Raw genomic sequence first — 20,758 nt, 5'->3', positions numbered from 1 at the left:
AGAAACGAATAAAGACTTGAAAGAACTGCCAGAGCTGTAAATGTGTGAATGTGCTTTCCATTGTAAAGTATGGTTGTAGTAATAAGGACAATCCAGGTAAGTATCAGCAAAAGCAGGCAGAAGGTTATGGCTTTGGCCTCATTATAATTCTTAGGGAGGTCTTTTCCCATGTAGGAGAAAATAAAACAAAGGGAGCCAAGTATGGCGAGTAAAGTCACAGAACCAGATATTGGCATAAGTGTGAGATCACAACCAAGTATAGTTAATTGTGTGTAGGAAAGTTTATCACTGTAAGGCTTTGGGGGAGCAACAGAATAACCAATAGTAAGTAAGACAGCCTGAGTGACAAATGCTACACTAATGACCAGCCACTGTCCATGATATTTCATCCACCAACTGAGTAGCTTTGGGAATTTGGCAGCAATTTTGAAAATGCAAATTATCTGAAAAGAGCGTACAACAAAACAAGCCAAACAAACAGTAAAAAACAACAAAAATGGTAAAAACCTTAAGACACATGAAGAAACTGTGGGTTTGTCAAAGTAAAAGAACACACTGAGACTACCCAGAGTGAGGCAGCCTAAAGTCAGGAAGCACATCGGTCCTCCAGCTGATTTGACAACTGGAGTGTTGTAGTTGACGGCAAAGAGAACAGACATGGCTAGTGTGAGGCCTATTAAAGCACAGACTCCAAACATGATCACTATGGCGCCACTATCGGAGAATGGTATATATTCCACGAGGCGCAGATTGCACAGTGTACTTCCTGCTTCAGACCACTCTGTCTCCTTGCAGCTGATGCAGTTGTAGGGATCCTCTGTTTTGAATGATATAAAAAGATAAAGTCAACAAAGATGGGTTAACTTTAAACATGCATGCAATCTAAATATGTTTTAATAATTCAAAAGAGAAATCAAATGATTTTGTAACTTTTATTAAGCAGGTTTTTAAAAGAGTTATTAATGGTAAATGATAATGGCTTACAGTAGATCTGAAGAAGCCTATGAATGAAAGCCATAAGGTCTTTGTATAAAAACAGGTGTCAAAGTATTCACAAGTACAGATACCTGTGTATAATATGACTGGTAATAGCAAAACCACAAATTGAACTCCTCTACATAGGTAAAGTATAAAGCACAGGTTCCACATTGTCATTGGGTTCAAAAGTTTTAATGATAAAATAACCTTTTAGTAAAAGCTTTTTTTTTTCTACAAAAAGCTAAATATTCCTCTTTTGCTCAGTGTGTTAGTAGAAAGAGCATAAAGAATACTGACACTAACTAGTTTGTTTCAAAATTAAATTTTCAAACAGGATACAGATTTGACTTATAAGAATAATACTTTTCTGAGCTCTGTTATTCATAACATTAAAGCTGAAGATATCATAGCAAAATAGCCTTAAAATTTGAAATAGAACTTGAAACACAATCGATATATACATTTAAAATCTACTGAAGAGGGGATGGATGTGGAATGGTCTTACGTCTCAGAATCGGATCAATCACGTTTTGTTGCAGCTCTTATATCATGTTGTATCTGTTTGATGGCACTAACAAGCCAGTTTTGCAAAAGTAATGAGTAGAAAGTGCAGATATTTGTGTTAAAATGTAGTGAGTTAAAATTAATCCTCTGAAATACTAATCCGTTTTACACAGGAAAACACTGCGATGCAACTCTAACCTGAGACTTGACTGTTTAACTACAAAATACCATCAATCTATCCATCTTCTACAGTTTGTCTGAAAGGGTAACGTTGATCACTATCTATCGCTAGTAGTCTTGTGTACCCAGAGAGAACTCACACATAGATGGGGGAAGCATGTAAAATTTCAAGCAGAAAAACCCATAGGTAAGTATTCCAAATAAAGGACATTTTTTACAGTAAAGCAACAGTGCAAACTGTGCCTCTGTACAGTCTTGAAAAATACTACCTATTCTTTCTATTTCTATGCTGTTACGGTTATGTGCTGTCATTTTTATGGTCTAAGTCTGTAAAGATTCCAGTTGGTTTTGTGTAATTGCTTACATTACTTTTTAAAATATAAAAGTCAGGCGCTCTACAGATATAACACATCTAAGTGTTATACACCTATATAAATGAAATAGGAGAAAAACAATGAAGCAAGATAGTTAGAGGGTGGTAGGCACCTTGCTTCTAAAATAAATTTCCCGTTTTGAACCTTTTACCTGTAGTGTTGATATAAGTCATATTTGGACAGATGGTGCATTTGAAACAACACTTATGGATTCCCTCTTGTGTTTTTGAATACCCTTCAGGACATTCTTTGGAGCAAAAGGACACTGGTTCCTGTGGAAGTAAAACATAATGACAGTGGGTTATTATCCCATTGGTTAGGTTTTAAATACACCAATTTTTACACTAAATTATATATTTATAAAAAGATATTTATCTTGTTATCTCTTGATATTTCTTATGTGTCACATATAGTTTGAATATATTTAAAATTTAAAACAAATTAAGTTTAGAACTAGTCTAATGGAATACTGTATTACTTTTTATAGAAATTAAAAAGTGGATTAACTCTTACACCCTAAGGGGGTATAAATAAATTTCTGCCTGACAAAAACACACAAAAGTAAATAACTTATAGCCTCACAGCTATTAGATTTAAGAAGAAATTTTTGGTACGTCTGTAAAGGTAAGATGTCATAGAATGGTTTTCTGGTGTCAGCACCATTGTAGCTTTGACCCTGCCTGAAATATTAGGGACAAAATACAAAATATTTTGCATTTTTTGAACCTCGCCACAATTTTCTTTGAAATAAACATTGCAAAACACTACCAAAATATTATTTATAGCACAAAAAAGTAGTACAGACTTTTAAATCTAAATGTTGTGTAAAAATATACCAAATTTGGACTCAATCAGATGAATCATATTTATTTTAGAATGGTATTAGTGAGAAATTTCTTAGGCGGAGAGGCCATTTTGGCACATTTATCCATAAATGTCACCAAACTGTGCCAAATATGTTTTTTACATCAATACTGGGGGTTTGGTAAAATTACAAGGTCACGTAGCAGCTGGACCCACCGGTGGGTCCGTAGGGTTCTAGGGGTTAATCTGTCTAAAAATTAGATTTTCAGGAAGATATAAAATATTATATGCTTTTAAGCTATAATGAGACATATTGATTCAATGGACGGCTGTATCTTTTTTTCCTTCTTTTCTTTATTGCCCACTTTGTTTTTAAGATCTATCTATATGGTTGGTTAATCAACATCATTCTCCTCTTTTTGATTCAAAATTGCATCTGTTGTTCATATCGCAAGGTGGAACACACATCTTAAACAGTAAATAGATTCAATAATAATAATAAAAAAAAGCAAAAGTTACCTCCCCGTGTGAATGCCACTGGATTTTAGTTCTGTCGATGAAGAACTGGTGAAACGGGTGAAATTTATAAAAGCCAACCTCCTCTGCATCACCACTGTTGTTCCAGAAAACAATCGAAGAAGAACCAGACATAGGGTCCCCGTTCTCATCAAACTGAACAGTTTGAGTTAAAAGTTTAAAGTTTGATTTCTTCAGCGCTGCTAGAACCTGCATTTGAAAAGCAAAGTTTAGATAATCTATAGGATACAGTTGCTGCTCTACTTTAGCATTAGAGGTGTGGAATGAAAAAGGATGAATTCAAAGTTTATTATAAAGTTCATTATAAGATCTAGGCTTTGCTCTCTAAATAAAGTATTCAAAAAGTTACTGCAAAACCTGACTTTATGATCACATGGTGATCATAAAGTTTAAACTCTTATCATAATAAAAATTGTAAATAGTAGAAATTACTATGACTAACAACAACAAAATGCACATATATATAATATTCTCTTTCTAGTATAAATTTAGCTTGGTTTTCTCCATGAGACATTCATTTGTATGTATTTTTTCTGTTGGTTGTTGCTCACATTACATTGTCAAGTGTCAAGTGAAGATAACTGACTACTAGAGAAGGCGACACTTTTCAGATTATAATCAAAGTATTTGAATAAGAGGAATTTGAAATATATACGCTGCATTTTGTAATCTACCATGACAAAATACCAACAATGAACACAGAGGTTATTTGTCAAGACCCAGTGATAAATTATCATATTAATTCCTGTTGACTCTATCATACTGGGGGCTTATAGACTTGTTAAAATACAAAATATTTATATTTCGAAGTAATATACATACATGTTAACATAAATGGTTTGTTAATTTCGAATGAGCTTTTAAAAAATAGAATACTTTATCAGATTCTTAATATTAATGAGCTTTGTATTCAGTTCTTTAAACTTACCATATATGGTTGTAATGAAATAGTTTTATCACACCTCCCAGTCCCGCATTGCAAGACATTGTGCAAAGCATGTGCGACAGCATAGACAGCAGAGTAAACAGGAAAACTGAAAGATGGGTCTGCATCAATGATATCTTCAGCTGTCACATTGGGGCACTTGCAAATCTGATTACAAAATGTTCCCTCATCTTCATTAACATGCTGAGACTGGGCTTTAGAGGAAGATATGAAATCATTGAAACCTGGAATGTCCATTTTTGGCTCAGCAACCCCCAGTACAGTTCCAACATTTCTGATACCATTTTCCTTGGGGAGCTGCTTGTGTAAGGACCAGGCATCCCCTGCTATCCACACTTTGTTTGTCACATTTTGTTTTATGGCTGCTTTAATCAGAGCCTCAGCAGTCCACTCAGGAGCAAAAACAATGATGACATTTACTCTTTGAGCCTCTAGCTGTTTGAACAGCAGAGGATGATCTGTATTTTCATTAAGGCCTTTATGGTATGCCAAGCAGATCTCGGTGTCCTTTATCTTCTTTATAAATAAGTCCAAGCCATCTTTACCATAATCACCATCGCTATAGAGGAATGAAACCCAACGCCAGTTGAAGTTCTTCAATATTCTATAAACTACTTCAATTACATCTTTATTGGGATGAACTGTTCGTAAGAAAGATGGATATCTTTCCTTTCTTGATAAGGCAGAACTAGCAGCTCCATAACTGACCTGTTGTTAAAAATAGGAACACACAGTTTAGAGATAATTTCTTCTGAAAAGTATGTTGAATCATTGTTTTTTTTTTTTGTCATTCCCAAGTGTGGACATTTACCAAAGGAATCAGATGTGTCATGAACATCGGGGCTACAGTCAGAGTCTCTGTGCTTGTATAAGTGCCAACCACTGAGATAAGTTTTAAGCTATTCTTGCTCAGCTCATCCAATGGGTACATGGAACTATTGCCTGAGATAAGTTTGAGAATGCCAGGAAAGTTCTGTATGTCAGAGCAGTGATCGAATATTTCATAGCCAAGAGTTACATTTGGCAGCAGTTTGGTGGACTTATTGATTTCATCAACAGAAAATTTCATCACCTGAAACCTCCGATAACTTGACAGAATAAAACGTTCCCTATCAACACAAAAAGAATAATTAGAGTAAATTTCAAGTTAAGAACCTTAGAATGTTGTCCTCACCAGGTTTTAATAAATAAAGAGAGCTGATCACAACCAAAATGACAACAAAGATTACAAAACCTACCTTGAGCAGGTGATAGCTTCTGGTTTGTAATGACGATATGGTGTACTGACATGATGAATATCAAAAAGCCCCCCAATCAAGTAATCCCCATCCAACTTAAACTCTGAGGCAAAGATACCCATAACTAGGGAAGGCAGAAGAGAGCCCTGCAGATACAGATAAGCAACAAACAGTTTACCTCTCATAATTACGTCTTAGCTTTAACATAAGCTAATTTTCCAAGAGTCACTGCAAGTGAGTGAGCAAAAACGATCATGCCCATGAACAGGTGTTAAATAAAGTGTCATAAATGCATGGCTGAGGGTCAAAGGAGAATTTACATATCAGCATGCAAACAATCTCTAATCTAAGTCTGCCATGCTCCAGTGATGTAAACAACCAACATGAGACACCAAGCCCACTTCTTTGATTATGAAACACCAAGCCCACTTCTCCCACTTCTTTGATCATGAATAAAACTAAAATCCAGGTTTCATTGTGATGAAAAATTTTTCCTTTGAATGTATTATTGCATATTAAGAGGAATGTTTTATTTGTCTAGGATGTGAATGTAGAATTAAAATAATTGATCAATTTATTATGCCATCTTCTTTTAAGATATGGGAGTAAATTAGGTCATATAAAAGCAGAGAAAGGATGTGGGAATTTTATTTATTGTGTGTTGATACTTGTCTTATATTTATACATTCATATCAGGCCTCCTGGCATCCATAGCAGTGCTGCTACTGGCTGTGTGCCCATTGTTTCAGACAGTGTCAGTAGATAGATATCAGCCATGTCATTCTGCGATTCTTGACTGCAAAGCTGTAAAAGTTTGTCAAACGTTCCTAATTACTTAAAGCAGAGTAAATGGTCTTCTTGTAGTTTTATCTAATCACTAAAATACTCCATTTCCTTAAGAACATGACTTTTAGTTTGGAGATGGATCTTGTGTTCACTCCAAATTTTATTGAAGCCTAATATTGTGGATCAGGAGCTTAAACTTGGCATTTTTCTTCATCCAAATCAGTCAATCATAGATTGCTTTGAGCAGAAACTAATTGTTCCATTTGAACTCAGGCAGCATATGGAATACCGGAAGGTTAAAAAACAAGCTGTGTCAGTTTGAGCTGAGGTTTTTAGAGGACCCAAATGCAGAGACAGAAGCTGAGGTGGTTTTTTAATGATTTAATGTAGGATTTAAGGCGACAGAAGCAAAATCCAAACACAAAATGCAGAAAGCCTTAAAAAAACAAACAAAAAAAACAAAACAAGAGACACCGGGGAAGACACACATGAGGAGAACAGAAATGATGAGGAGCCAGTAAACAGTAACTGAAGATGAGGAGTATAAATGGGAGACTGAACAAAGACAGGCTAATCAGGAGATTGGGTGTGAACGGAAGAATCTAGAAGAGAGGTAGAGGAAAAGAGAATGACAAAAGTGGGCAACGGAGAGTAAACAAGAAATACATAATAACTCAAATACAACTAAAAACAGCAAAAACACAAAATGGAAATAAAACCAATGAAAACTCAAAAAATAACTATGACAAATGGCAGAAGATTAGACAAATCTTTATTGTCTGATCTAGAACAGAAAACAAATCATTCTTTGAAAGGTCTCCATCTTCCTATTAACATAGAAATACTCAATCATTCAAAAACCCATGATATATGTTTGTGATTAGAAATCAACCTCATCCTGTCGAAGTGCAAATTAATATCAGCTGGGTTTATATTCACTAATGACCTATAAAATGGTTTCTGTTTACTAGGTATGACAAAGCAAGGATTTTATTATGGGTCATAGTAAACACAATGGATAAGCAGCCATTATTTACAGACATTTTTACAGATGTGTTTAAATTGTACTGAATAATCCAGTAAACACGGGTATTTAATCCTGAAGTGCACAGAACCTAATTTTATCCTTAACCAGCCTCCATGTTAATGTCAATGGTGGATATAAAAGGAAAATAAAATAGAGTTGTTTAAATTCAAAGATCACTAGCAGAGGCTTTCTTAAAAGGCGGAATAGGCATGTAGGGCAATTTTAAAGAGGACAATAAGTCATGCCCCACTGGCATCACAGAATGTTGTTAGACTTGCAAAATAAAAAGTATGTTGAGCCTCCAGCTCATTCAGAGAAGCCAATGAAATACTGGAAGGACACTCTGCCCAGTAGACATTAGGCAAATGTACAGTTCTTAGGTTGCTACTAACATGATGTTCATTAAGAGAATAAACAAAGAAAATATGTATTTAAATTTTTTATTTAGAGAAAATGTTATTATGGACAGGTTGGGCTTGAAGATTTTTCTTAGACTGTACGGGTTTTATTTAGGTCCTCTGTGTCCATGCTCAGGGCTGAAATCATGGTGGGTTACTTGACTAACACTTAAATAGACATTAGCAAAGAGTAAGGTTGGTTGTGTGTCTTTTTGTTAGCCCAGTGATTTACTTGATGCAAGTCCATGATTTAGCCTCTCCAGTCCACTCTACGACTAAACTGAACAAAGTAGACAAAGAAAATGCATAGACTGACATGAGCGATGGATGATTTTACTGCAGGGATGATGTGATGTTTCTGCTCCATGAGGTTACAGGCAAATTCACACAAATTCATCGATTCATTCAGCCAGATAATTTTGGTGTATGCTTAAAAGCCACATCCTCTTTCAGTGGGCAAATAACAATGAGCTCAGAGCAATATGAAAATAAAATGATATTCCAAAGCTCCAGCCGGTCAGTATTCAGCACCTCAGAGTTACCATGGGCCTTTTCTGTTTAATGCATCGTTTACCTGACCTGCCGGTTTGGGATAGCAACCATGACTTGCAGGTGTGTGGCTGTTAAAGCTAGCAAAACTTTATAATATAACCACCTATCCATTTTAATATCAGGAAGAAGACAAAGACTTCCATACAAAGGAAGAAGACATAGACTTTTTTGATTAAAAGCCTTAATTTAATCTAAAGCCTTCAAATAATATAATACTAAAAGATTTAGCAACATTGTGACAAAAATTAATTTCAGCATGGTTTAGATATCAAAGCCTATTTGTTGGAGTTGAAGATTGCAAGAAAGGGCTGGTTATTGTCTATTAGATTAGGAACCAAAAAAAAAAGAATTGTGCCATATAAAGTGAGATGTAAGATGCTCTAAAATACCTAATTAATGCAGTTCTATTGTATATAAGTAACCTTATTTAGAGTGAATTACTGACTGATTGCTTTGGTATAGTTTTGAATAAGACCTTGGAAGTGCTGTTGTGTGTTTTTGTTGGGTTAAAAAATAATGATATAACATTTCGGAACAAAATACCACAACAGAAAAGAGTAAAGACTGGAGAGTACTGCCAAAGCATTAAATGTAGATATATGCTTTCCATGGTAAAGTATGCTTGCAGTGGCAAAAATGATCCAGGTGAGGATCAGCAGCAGTAGGCAGAAGGTTATTGCTTTGGCTTCATTGTAATTCTTAGGGAGATCTTTTCCCATGTAGGAGAAAATAAAGCAAAGGCAGCATAATAATGATATAAAAATTACAGGGCCACACATTACTTTTAGTTTATAGTTGCAACCTAGTATCAATTTGTCCAAATACAACAGCCTATCACTGTAAGGCTTTGGGGTGGAAACAGAGTAGACAATAATAAGTAAGACAGTCTGAATGACAAATGCCAAGCTGATGACCAACCACTGTCCATTATATGTTCTCCACCAACTGAGAAGTTTGGGGAATTTGGCAGCTATTTTGAAAATACAAACAATTTGAAATGAGCGGACAACAAAACATGCAAGACAAACAGTGTAGAACAACAGAAATGGGAAAAACCTTAAGACACATGAAGCAACTGTCGGTTTGCCAAAATAAAAGAACACACTGAGACTACTCAGAGTGAGGCAGCCTAAAATCAGGAAGCACATCGGTCCTCCAGCAGATCTGACAACAGGAGAGGCAAAGTTAATGGAAAAAAGAGCTGATATCGCTACTGTTAGAGCCACTAAAATGCAGGCTCCAAACATGATGACTATGCTGCCACTGTCGAAGAATGTTACGTATTCCACCTGGCGCAGATTGCATGTTGTACTTCCAGGGTAAGACCACTCTGTCTCCTTACAGCTGATGCAATTGTAGGGATCCTCTGTTTTATACAGCAAAGAGAAGGATATTTACCTCTGTTAAAGGTCTGTACTAAGGTTTGATCAAATCCTACAAAATAATCTTATTATAATGTAAATCAAAACCTCACTTTTGCACAAGTTCCTCTTCCAATGTACAGTAAAATTACTTACCTGTAGTGTTGATATAAGTTCCAGTTGGACAGATTGTACAAATGAAGCAGCATTTGTAGATACCTTCTTGCTTTTTGGAAAATCCTACCGGACAAGCTTTGGAACAAAATGAGGTAGGGACCTGTCAAATACATATAAATTTGAAACAAATGTTTACATATTATTTAGATAAAGACACACAACGTATGTCTTTCTCACTGTCTGTCATTATGTAAGTCTGAACTTTTAATGAATTAAGTCTGTAAGGAATAGCAAATTGTTCTACCTCTAAACCCCAGATCAACAAGAATTATTTCATGTATTCATTTAGTCAGTTACTTAGTTAGTTTGTTAGCCCAGATGCTATTGTCAGGCTTTTTAAACTTCTGATAGATTAATTATAGACAGTTGAATTAAATAGAGGAACTCCTCTGGATGTATTTCAAAGTTGCAACTCAAACATGTTGCTTCCTGATGTGAAAAGAAACAGGAAACTCAAAATAAATCGGCAAGAGAACTTTGGAGCTCTACATTGTTTTTTTTATTCATGTCTTATACAGTAAGTCATGCCATATTTAGTTAATTTCTCTGTGCTCGTTGTTGCTTTTTAAGTGGTTTCATATTAGTTCATTCCTTGTGTGTAGTTCTTTAGTTTATTATTTTAGTTCTATTCTAGTTGAAAAACAATGCTCCTCTTTTATTTAGTGGATATAAATGGTTTTGGTAATACCAACTGGCCTCAAACTGAAGAATCTCTTCCAATTTATATTTATATTTATTTCAAAGATTATTTGAGTTTTTTATGAGATGTGAAACATATTATTTGATCTATATACCAGCTTCTTACTGATGGAAACGGTTTTGGGGGACTAAAAACAGTACACCTGTACAAATACAGAATTTTGTAAAAAAAAAAATGAAACAAATGTGCTAATTAGAGTTTATCCTATTATTCTTATTATGCTGATGATACAGTTATATCGCTTTTACTTTGAGTATAATTTAAACTTCTGCAATTTGTTTTCGACACTGCTCAGTCCCATCTGGCAGGGCTCAAGTAGGTTTTTAATCCATAGAAATCCCAGGTTATGCTATTTTTTAAGCAGCTTTCACCTCTCCTTCCGGGCTTGCTAGTTACGGCATATTCTGATTGATGAGAATCTGTCCTTTAAAACTCATATAGAAAGTCACATTTCTAAGTTCAAACTTAAATTTGGAATTCTTCCTTCAAAAGTAAAAAGCACAATCATTCTATTATCTCAATTATCCTGTTTTATTATGTATTTTATGTATCCAGGTTTGGTAATTGTTTTTATGATGCTTTCTTGGCCCAGTCAAGTCAATTATATTATTTATACACACAGACATGGGTACATTACCATTTGCAGCTTTTACTAGATGAACTATCAGGGGTGTGCATCTTGGATATTTCGTCACCCTTTTAAGTCATCTCCAAAATTGTGAAATAACAGGTAAAAATATACTGACATATTTGAAAAAACTTACCTCTCCATTTCCATGCCATTGGATCTTAGTGGTGTTGATGTGGAAAAATGAGTCAAAATGATAAGAGCCAATTTCCTCTGCCTCTCCGTTTTGATTCCAGTAAAATATCGAGTAGGACCCAAAATTTGGGTCACCATTCTCATTGAACCGGATTCTCTGATTTAAAAGTTGAAAATCAGACTTTCTCATTGCTGCAAGAACCTATAGTGCCAAACAAAGTTAAAATCCATAGTTAGTTTTGAGATGCAGGATGACTATGTTTTTAATGAATATAACGAAGAAGCACCTTGATGACAGGTGATTGCAGTACTGTTTGGTTGATAAGCATGAGATTATGTGTCCCTGTTTCAAAACAGGGACTGATTGAATAATTTTCCTGTTACTTTGCATTTTTTAACATCTAAGAGCAACTCTACATTTTGTTTGTAAGGTAAACTGCCTTGCAAAAAATATTCAATTCTCAATCTTTTCCCCTTTTGGAAAACACCTAATGACTTATGAGGATTTACATGATCAGACCAACAGCACAAATGAAAAGATGAAGGTAAAAGATACACAGGTTTGTAAGATATTCTCTAGCAACACTTGCATTTCTGTTATGGCTTTATATATATATATATATATATATACATTTTAAAAATATCGTAAATCCCCTCCATAAAAAAAAAAAAGCGTCCACCTCTGTATAATCTAAAATCAATACAAATGCACTTTTTTCTGTCAAGCCTTGAACAAAGGTTAAAAATGTACAAGTCTGGTTTACAGCTTAGCTTATGCCCTCTGTGGAACATAGTCTGTAACAAAGCTGATATGGGACTAAAATTATATATTATTGGCCTTCATGCAACATTGAGAACTAAATCTGCAACCTAATTTGTACAAGATTGTTAACTTCTCTAAGGACTTAATTTGTTTGCATTCAATACTTGGACTGACCTCTTTTTCCTTGAATTACTGCAGCAATGTGGGGTGGCATGGAGGAGCAGCCTGTGACATTTTGAGTGTAATAGAACTAAACGCTTCTTTGACAGCGACCTTCAGGTCATCTGCATTGTTTAGTCTTGTCTTTCTCATCTTCCTCTCTGCAATATCCTCCATGGAGTTCAGGTCAAACCAATTTATTGGTCTGTTAGTCACAGTTATACCATTGTAACTGATCCAGCTGTTTGTACCGATAGCAGGGTGGTCTCCTCTTCATACAGCTTGTCAGAGGAGTAAGTATAAAATGCTCTAAGATTCACAGTTAGATGTTTGCATTAACCATAGACTTTAGAAAACACTTTTAACAATTCAACCAAATCACATGGGCCCCAAATAATCTCTAATATTGTAAAATTTAACATGGATTTCAAGCAACATGAATTATCTGGCTGTTCCACTCTTTCTTCAAACTAAGGGATATTTCTCTACAAGTAAAATGTGCATTTATTTTCACTTTAAATGGGATGAATTCGGCCCCCTTTATTTCATCTTTAGCCAAGGTAAGATTCTTGAAGCCTATGGATTTAAATGGTCTTGATTCCCTCACTCCAGCCTCTCAAAGCTCCAGTTATCCCTGTTAATAATGCGGCTTTTCCTACCAAACTTTTTCAGTATATATATATATATATATATATATATATATATATATATATATATATATATATATATATATATATATATATATATATATATATATATATATATATATATATATATATATATATATATATATATATATATATATATATATATATATATATATATATATATATATATATATATTTTTTTTTTTTTTTTTTTACCAATTATATTTTAGGTCTTGCCATTGTAGCTAAGGGGGGTCAGTGGGTGTTTTCTGGACATATTTCACATCAGCAGTCTTACCCATGATTGCATAGCCCATCCAGACTTACAGTAGAGACCATTCCGAAACTCAAGTAACCTTTGCAGTTCCTTTGAGTTCAATGGCCTATTAGGGTGTGACACCATAAATTTGCAATATTTAACTTTATGATATGAGCCACAATCATCTGTGAGGCCAGAAATTAAGGCTTAAAAGATTTCCCTCTAAGTGTAATAAATATTGTTTTCACATTCTAAATTGATTGGCAAATTTATTGAGATTTTTTTTCCCACTATATTCTCATTTCTGAGAAACAACTACACCTTAGATTGTGGTTGGAAAGTTTAAAAGCTTTAAGGGGTACAAGTATATACATATACATACTTTCTTTGTCTTCAAGGATTTAGTGTGAAGAACTATTCAACTGCATAATAAAAAGGATTACTCCACATCTGGTTTCCAATATGTGAATCTGTTAGCCTTTGTTTTGTTTTGCTTAGTTCTATATGTGGTATTTATAATCATTCCAAAGACAAGAACAATTCAGAGCCAGCTTGTAAGTACAGTATAGGTTACAAAGGAAAAGACTGTAGAAATTGAAGTTAAATTAACATCTTCATACTAACCATGTGTGGTTTCACAGGTATAGTTATGTTACAACTGCCATCTCCACATTGCAAGGTGTTGTGTAAAGCGTGCGCGATGGCATAAATGGCAGAGTAAACAGAGAAAGAGAACGATGGGTCTGCATTAATGATATCTTCAGCAGTAAGGTTGTTGCAGTTTGAAATCTGGTTACATAATCTTCCTTGGTCAGGATTTCCATTTGAACAATGGCCTTTTGAAGAGTAGATGAAATCTCTAAAGCCAGGGATTGGCACTGCTGGTTCTGCAACTCCAACTACAGTTCCAATATTTCTGATTCCTTTTTCCATATGTATCCTTTTGTTTAAAGACCACCCATCACCTGCTATCCACACTTTGTTGGTGAAATTGTGTATTATGGCTCCCTTAATTAGATCTTCAGCAGTCCATTCCAGTACAAAAGCAATAATCACATTCACCCCCCGTGACTCCAGCTGTCTGAACATTAGGGGATAATCTGTGTTTTCTTCAAGGCTTTTGGTGTATGCCAGGCAGATGTCAGTTTCTTTGATGATGTTGCTAAACAAATTCAAGGCATCTGTTCCATAGTCATCATCAGTATAAAGGAAAGACACCCAGTGCCAGTTGAATTCTTGCAAAATTTTGAAAAAAACTTCAAGAATATCTGTATTGGGGTGGACTGTTCTTAAAAAGGAAGGATAACTCTTTTTTTTTGATAAGGCAGAACTAGCGGCTCCATAGGACACCTGTTAAGAGAAGAATAAAGCAGATAACATTGTGCCTAAAAACATTGTATGACAGGATATTCACTACAATATGTAGCAGACAGTTTTTTATTTGTTAAAATATCATATTGGTTTACCATAGGTATTAGATCCGTCATGAAGAACGGGGCCACAGTTATTGCTTCTGTGCTTGTATAAGTTCCAACCACTGCTATCACCTTAGAGATATTCCTACTTGACTCCCCCCAAGGTTGGATGATGTTGTTAACAGAGATAAGTTTCAAAATGCTTGGAAAATTCTGTGTATCTGAGCAGTGGTCAAATATTTCATAGCCAAGGGATACATTTGGCAGCAAGTCTGTGGAGTTGTTGATTTGCTCCACAGAGAATCTCATGATCTGCAGTCTTCGGTAACTTGTTAGAATGAAAGGTTGACTGTGGAAAGAAATGGAAAAGTGTAAGTTCAAAAGTAGATTTTTTTTTTCTTGCACCGTAAGCTGCTGACCTTCAAAAGTTGTTGACCTTCAAATCTTGTTTGCATCTATATTTAGGTATTTGAAAGCCGTGTAAAACTAACACACAAACATATCTACAGTCATTGTTGCCACAAACTAGGCAATGACAGACGATGGTGATAGGGTCTGTGCACATTTGGTCCTGTGGAAGTAGAAATTAAGGCTGATGTTAACAGCAATACGTTTAAATATGCTAGGAAATTTCTGTCTGAGCAGTGGTCAAATATTTCATAGCCTAAATTGAGTAGTAATATTTTTTTTTTTTTTTTTTTTTTCTGGGCCATACTCGAAGCACAATTATGTTTCATGAATTTACTATGGGCTTTGCCTGTTTTGTAGTATTTGGAGTTAAATCCAGCTGTTTAGAGTGTAAAGTTTAATTCTAACAGTGACTCTTTTTCTTTCTAAGGTCAGGGGAGGAAACCCTCATCTTTTTAAGGGTTTCAGTGTTAATATTTCACTTTTTTAAATTTTGTTTTCATCTTTTTAGTTTTTAACTTTTTTTTGTACTACACTGAGATATTTATGGAAAGTTCACTTGTAATCACATTTTGCATTGGCATTAACTCATCAAATTATCATGATTGAATAATCATGATCATGAACTTCATTGCTTAGGACTTCATCTTTCTATAACACAAACTCTAAAACCATGGAGGTCCAGAAGAGTCACAGAAAAATTTTAAATCATACAATTTGAAAAGTGTTTTCTAATTGTACATGTTAAATTGAATTATTAAAGAGGAATTGTAAATAGTATTTATTAATTTATGATTAAATACTACAATTTGAAAATTTGTTTTCAAATCCAATTTTTTTTCTTAGTTTTTACAGCACTAGTGGCTTGTTTTTTTGATAGTAGGCTGACACGAAAAGGGGTATGAGAGGGGGAGAGACATGCGGTAAAGGGCCACAGGTCAGATTCAAACCTGGGTCAGCCGCCTTGAGGACTAAGGCCTCAGTATATGGATCGTGCGCGCCAACTGCTGCGTCACCTGGACGCCCCACAAATCCTGTTTCTAAATAGTGATTTAAAAACCATAATTCAAAAATCATATTCTAAATATATTTCTGAACCATTATTTTTTTTTCAGTTTTTACAGCACTAGTGGCCTGACAGGAAAGGGGTTATGAGAAAGGGGGAGAGAGATGCGGGAAAAGACCACAGGTCGGAGTCGTAACCTGGTTCGCCCAAGTCGAGGACTAAGGCCTCCATACATTGGTCGTGTGCGCTAACCACTTCGCCTCCAAAGCAAACCCCCTGAACCATACATTTTAAAAGCTAAATCCTTATCCCATTTCTATTTTCTTTTTTACTTTTCATTCCAAATTCTTTTTTGCAGCAGTATCTTTTTTTACCTTCTCCATTTACCATTTCTGTGACCCTTCTGGTCCCTGACCACACTGAAAACCAGTTAACCAATCACAATTGCTCCTGAGAATATTCACTGTCTATAGAGACATTGAATTATCTCAATAAAGTGCCTTGAGATTACGTTTTGTGAATTAGCACTACATGAACAAATTGATATTCCTTCTTAACTGTAAAAGTAAGTCTTGTATTATAACAAAAACAAGACAGTAATACACTATATTCACCAAATTCATGATAAGCAGTAACCTACTGTAAATCTGAGAACACTAAGAGTATAGCATAAAATAACAGTCTATTACTGGCAACCATACTGCCAGTATTTTACTGTAAATATACAAGACAGTTTTACACAGTGTAAGTTTTACTTATGTTACTCCATGCTGTATATTTCATTTACCTCTTTAGTATTCCAAATAATACTACCATCTCTCTACCTCATTGTTGGAATGGTTTGGTTAGGCTTTTAATGACCTTTTGAAGTAATGGCCACTTCCCTGATGGAATGCTCTTTCAGCACACAATGGTGGGACTGTCAATAGAGACTGTCTCTTTGTAACTTCAGCCACTATTTTCACAAGGTCGTATGCTTTTATTTTTTGGATTGATATAGACATTTTGTAAGACAAAGATTTTCATCCAGGGATATTAGAACTATATCCTCCCTAAACAATATGCTTGCTACATATTCTCTTTATGTTTAATAATAATGAATCTATCAACCAAGTTTAGAAAACTCACTTTGAGCAGGTGAAGGCTTCTGGTCTTTGATGATTTGGAGATTTGCTGCTTAGATGAACATCAAAAAGTGCACCGATCAAGTAATCTCCATCCTGCCGAAACTCTGAGCCTCTAACAGGCCAAATGAAATGATGCAAGCAATTTTCAAATAGACACAAAAAGGCGAAAAACTGTTTGTTATTCATCATTTCTCCTTCCAAACGTCTAATGTTTAATTGTACTGCCTTTCCCTCTACCTTCACAAAGAGCTACTGGGGTTGCTGAGATATGCTGATCATACTAAAGAACTAGACATGAATGATCACGCGCAAATGCACAGCTAATGACACGAGGACAATTTACAAATCAGCATGCAAAAATTATATAATCAGTTTGTGTCAAGCTAGTTGTTATGTAAGCAACTAATTTGTGAAATGATGTCTGTTGAGTCTGTCTATTAAATTTTCTTTTGATTTAGTCAAAAAGTATAACAACAAAATAAATAAAATAATTTACCACCTGACAATTCATTTATTCTTCCTTTTTGCATAGTTAGTTTCTCTGGTTTACTGCTTCATCATCCAGCGTTGTCCTATGTCTAGATTAAGCTATTCTTGTAACCATATTGCCATTAACTATGTTTGCTCACTTTAGAATTTTTTCCATTGCCATATACCCATGGTCCAGTACTTCTCATTTGCCTGTGTTTTTCATCAAGACAAAGGTTTTTACATTGTCATTGCTGCCTTTACCTGTTTGCTCTCTTTCGTCTGTGTATGAGGTTATTCTGGAAAAAAATCCACTAATCCACTTTTTGCCCCATCTCCCTCAGGGCAACAAATCTAATCACCTATGAAAAATGGCAGCTGGTGATTACTGCCTATTTAAAAGCCGTGGTTTGTCTCTGTTGTCATATGCAGTACAGGTTTAGGGCATGCCACAATGACAAAATAAAATTGGCCGGTAACATTTTCTCTTACCAGTAGGAGTAACATTATCAATTAATATTGTATTTTTTTTACCTTTTAAATTGGAATGGCTTTAAATTGATATAAATCTTAAAGGCACAGTTTTACTTTCATCTAGTGGTGCACTAAATGAATGACAAACAACACACTGGTGCCTCAAAGTCACAAAAGCTGCAGAGTGACATTCTTTTCCTTTTGAATGGAGTAGACACATAAACCACTGTTATCCATGTAAAATATGAACAATGAAACAATGAAACACAAAACATTTATCTGAAAACAGGGCTAAAACAAACTGGTATGACTTATGCAAAAGATAATATGAGCTGGTAAATGTTGCCTCGGAGCTCATTTAGTGTAGATAGCAAAAAAATCTGCCAGGTGGGGGTGAGGGACCGGACTACTTGCTGGTGAGCACTCCATAACCATTAACTAAAGATATTGTATAATTGAGTTATATTGTGTATAGTTTGATTGTTGGATGTACGGTGTCCCTGAGTGTCCTGAAATGCACTCTAAATAAAATGTGTTATTATTGTCATTAAACTTCACTGTGATATTTATTACCTTACCTGTCCAGCAGAAAGCCTGCAAACCTCCATCTGTTTTGAAAACTCTACTCCTGCATAAATTCTCTCTCATTTTCTTCCAGTTATTACTTCTTTTTTATATTTGGTTTGTTTGTCTTACATCCCACTGGACAAAGAGTGCTGTTGTTTGTTTTAAACTCCTCAGCCACAGAGTACACATTTTCAAATAGAAGTTAAATGTATAAGGCTTACAAGTTTCTCCCCTTAAGTTTGTCCCCTTTTGGGGACATACTTGTAAACTTCTAAACTTGTAAGCCAAACTAATATGATTAAATATGGTGATGCAATTTGGCATCTCCCATTATATTTATAAACTACTTATTCTAAGCTATTAGAACACCTTATGTTTTCATATTAGATTGTTTTTATATTAGATATTTTTTTTAATCTTAGATTATTTTTCAGGATGAGCATTAGTTAAAGCAATACTTGACTTTTGTGAATAAAAAGAGACATTTCTTACACATTGTCCCTTTAATTAAATTAACATTGTAATGTGATACTTAACTTGTAAAGTGCCATGAAATGGCATTTGTTTAGAAATAGAAATATGGAAATAAATGAAACTGAACAATATCAGTTAATCATATTATTTATGCTACAATGCAATTAAAAAAGATAAAGGAGTAAACTCAATGAAAGCACTTAATTTATATTTATTGAAATAGGTTTTATTAATTGTTTATGTCTTCATCTGTATAAAATGCATAATTTTATGAATTAATAAGCTAATAGTATTAGTAAGAAATTTAAATGACTGACAGTAAAGGAGTAAAATGCATAGAATTACAAATTAATTACAGCGCAAAATGTTTATTCAAACCTGCCTGGACTAGAAAGCCTATTTCATATTTACATGCCTTATTAACTGATGTTTCATATTCTCTAATATGATACCACTAACTATTAATCAATATATGTTCACCTATAACGACCCCTACATAAACCCACACACCTATATATTTTCATACATATTGTACATACACAAATAATTGTACAAAGTTTCAAAATCCAGTTTGAAAAACTATATTACAATGATGAGCCTTTATAAAGATGTTACAAATGATTAAATTAATAAAAAATAAAAGTGGGCTTCAAAAAGAAAGAAATGATAGTCTGGTTTACAATATACTAAAGATATCCATGAACCCAGCCAGAGGATATGCTATTCCAGATACGTTTTCATTTTTTCACATCTAGCAGTATATACATATGTTGAAAAAATTGTTGGTGACCTTATTTTATATATTTTATATATATATATATATATATATATATATATATATATATATATATATATATATATATATATATATATATATATATATATATATATATATATATATATTAAAATTCCATCAAAATTATAGGAAAAAGGCCTGGACAAAACTGATGGTAACCCCAGAAGACAGGAAATAATGTGAATAAAGCAATATGTCAAAACGAAGTGTTTGTAATCAGTCAGTGGGCCTATATATAGGACTACAGGTAGTAACTGAGCTTTTTGGTAATATGATGTGTACCACACTCAATATGGATCCGAGAAGGCAAAGGGTTGATGTTCCTGTGACAACAAAATTCAGAAATGTTTGATCCATGGGACTGTAGCAAACTTCCCTGGACGTGGCTGAAGGAGGGAAATTTAAGACAAATCAAAGTCATGAATTACATGAATAGTGAAAGAAGAGCCAAGACAAACTTCTAGAGTTGAACTTTAGGTTTGAGGAACATCAGTGTCAGATCCTATCATCCATTGTTGTATGAGCAAAAGTGGTCCTAATGGGAGATGATCAAAGAGGAAACAATTGATAGAAACAAATTATAAAAAAGCTAATTTGGATCTCGAGAGTATGAAAGGATTCTAGAGAGAAATGTGCTGTCCAGCGTCAGAAAGCTTGGTCTAAGTTACAGGTCATCTCTTGCGATGTGGTCTTGCAGCACAATAATGACCCAAATCAAATGTCATTTGAATTTCCCAGCAACAGCAAAATAAAGAAACTAAATACATCAGAGGTCTGCCTACTCCATATTGCTACACTTTGCACATTTTGTTTATTGAAAGCATAGAGGGTTAAGGTCCTAAAACATCCCTGGGGAAATTCATTTGGACT

At 34.5% G+C, this 20,758-nt stretch overlaps 1 protein-coding gene and 1 pseudogene across 1 annotated transcript; both read right to left on the bottom strand.

The window, feature by feature from the left end:
• Nucleotides 1-210: 210 nt before the first annotated feature.
• LOC119795544 lies at nt 211-5,818 on the bottom strand (annotated as a pseudogene).
• Nucleotides 5,819-8,761: 2,943 nt separating this feature from the next.
• On the bottom strand, nt 8,762-20,675 carry LOC119795518 (taste receptor type 1 member 1-like). The gene is given in 7 exon segments (XM_038303559.1): nt 8,762-9,690; nt 9,842-9,962; nt 11,327-11,527; nt 13,778-14,503; nt 14,620-14,917; nt 17,111-17,221; nt 20,671-20,675. Coding segments are annotated over 7 exon segments (2,391 nt in total).
• Nucleotides 20,676-20,758: the final 83 nt, after the last annotated feature.

Source organism: Cyprinodon tularosa, unplaced genomic scaffold, assembly GCF_016077235.1.
Source record: "Cyprinodon tularosa strain WSP-4 unplaced genomic scaffold, ASM1607723v1 ctg513, whole genome shotgun sequence".
NCBI classification, from domain to species: domain Eukaryota; kingdom Metazoa; phylum Chordata; class Actinopteri; order Cyprinodontiformes; family Cyprinodontidae; genus Cyprinodon; species Cyprinodon tularosa.
Note: the sequence above shows the minus strand (reverse complement) of the source record. Positions and strands in the feature narration are given on the sequence as shown.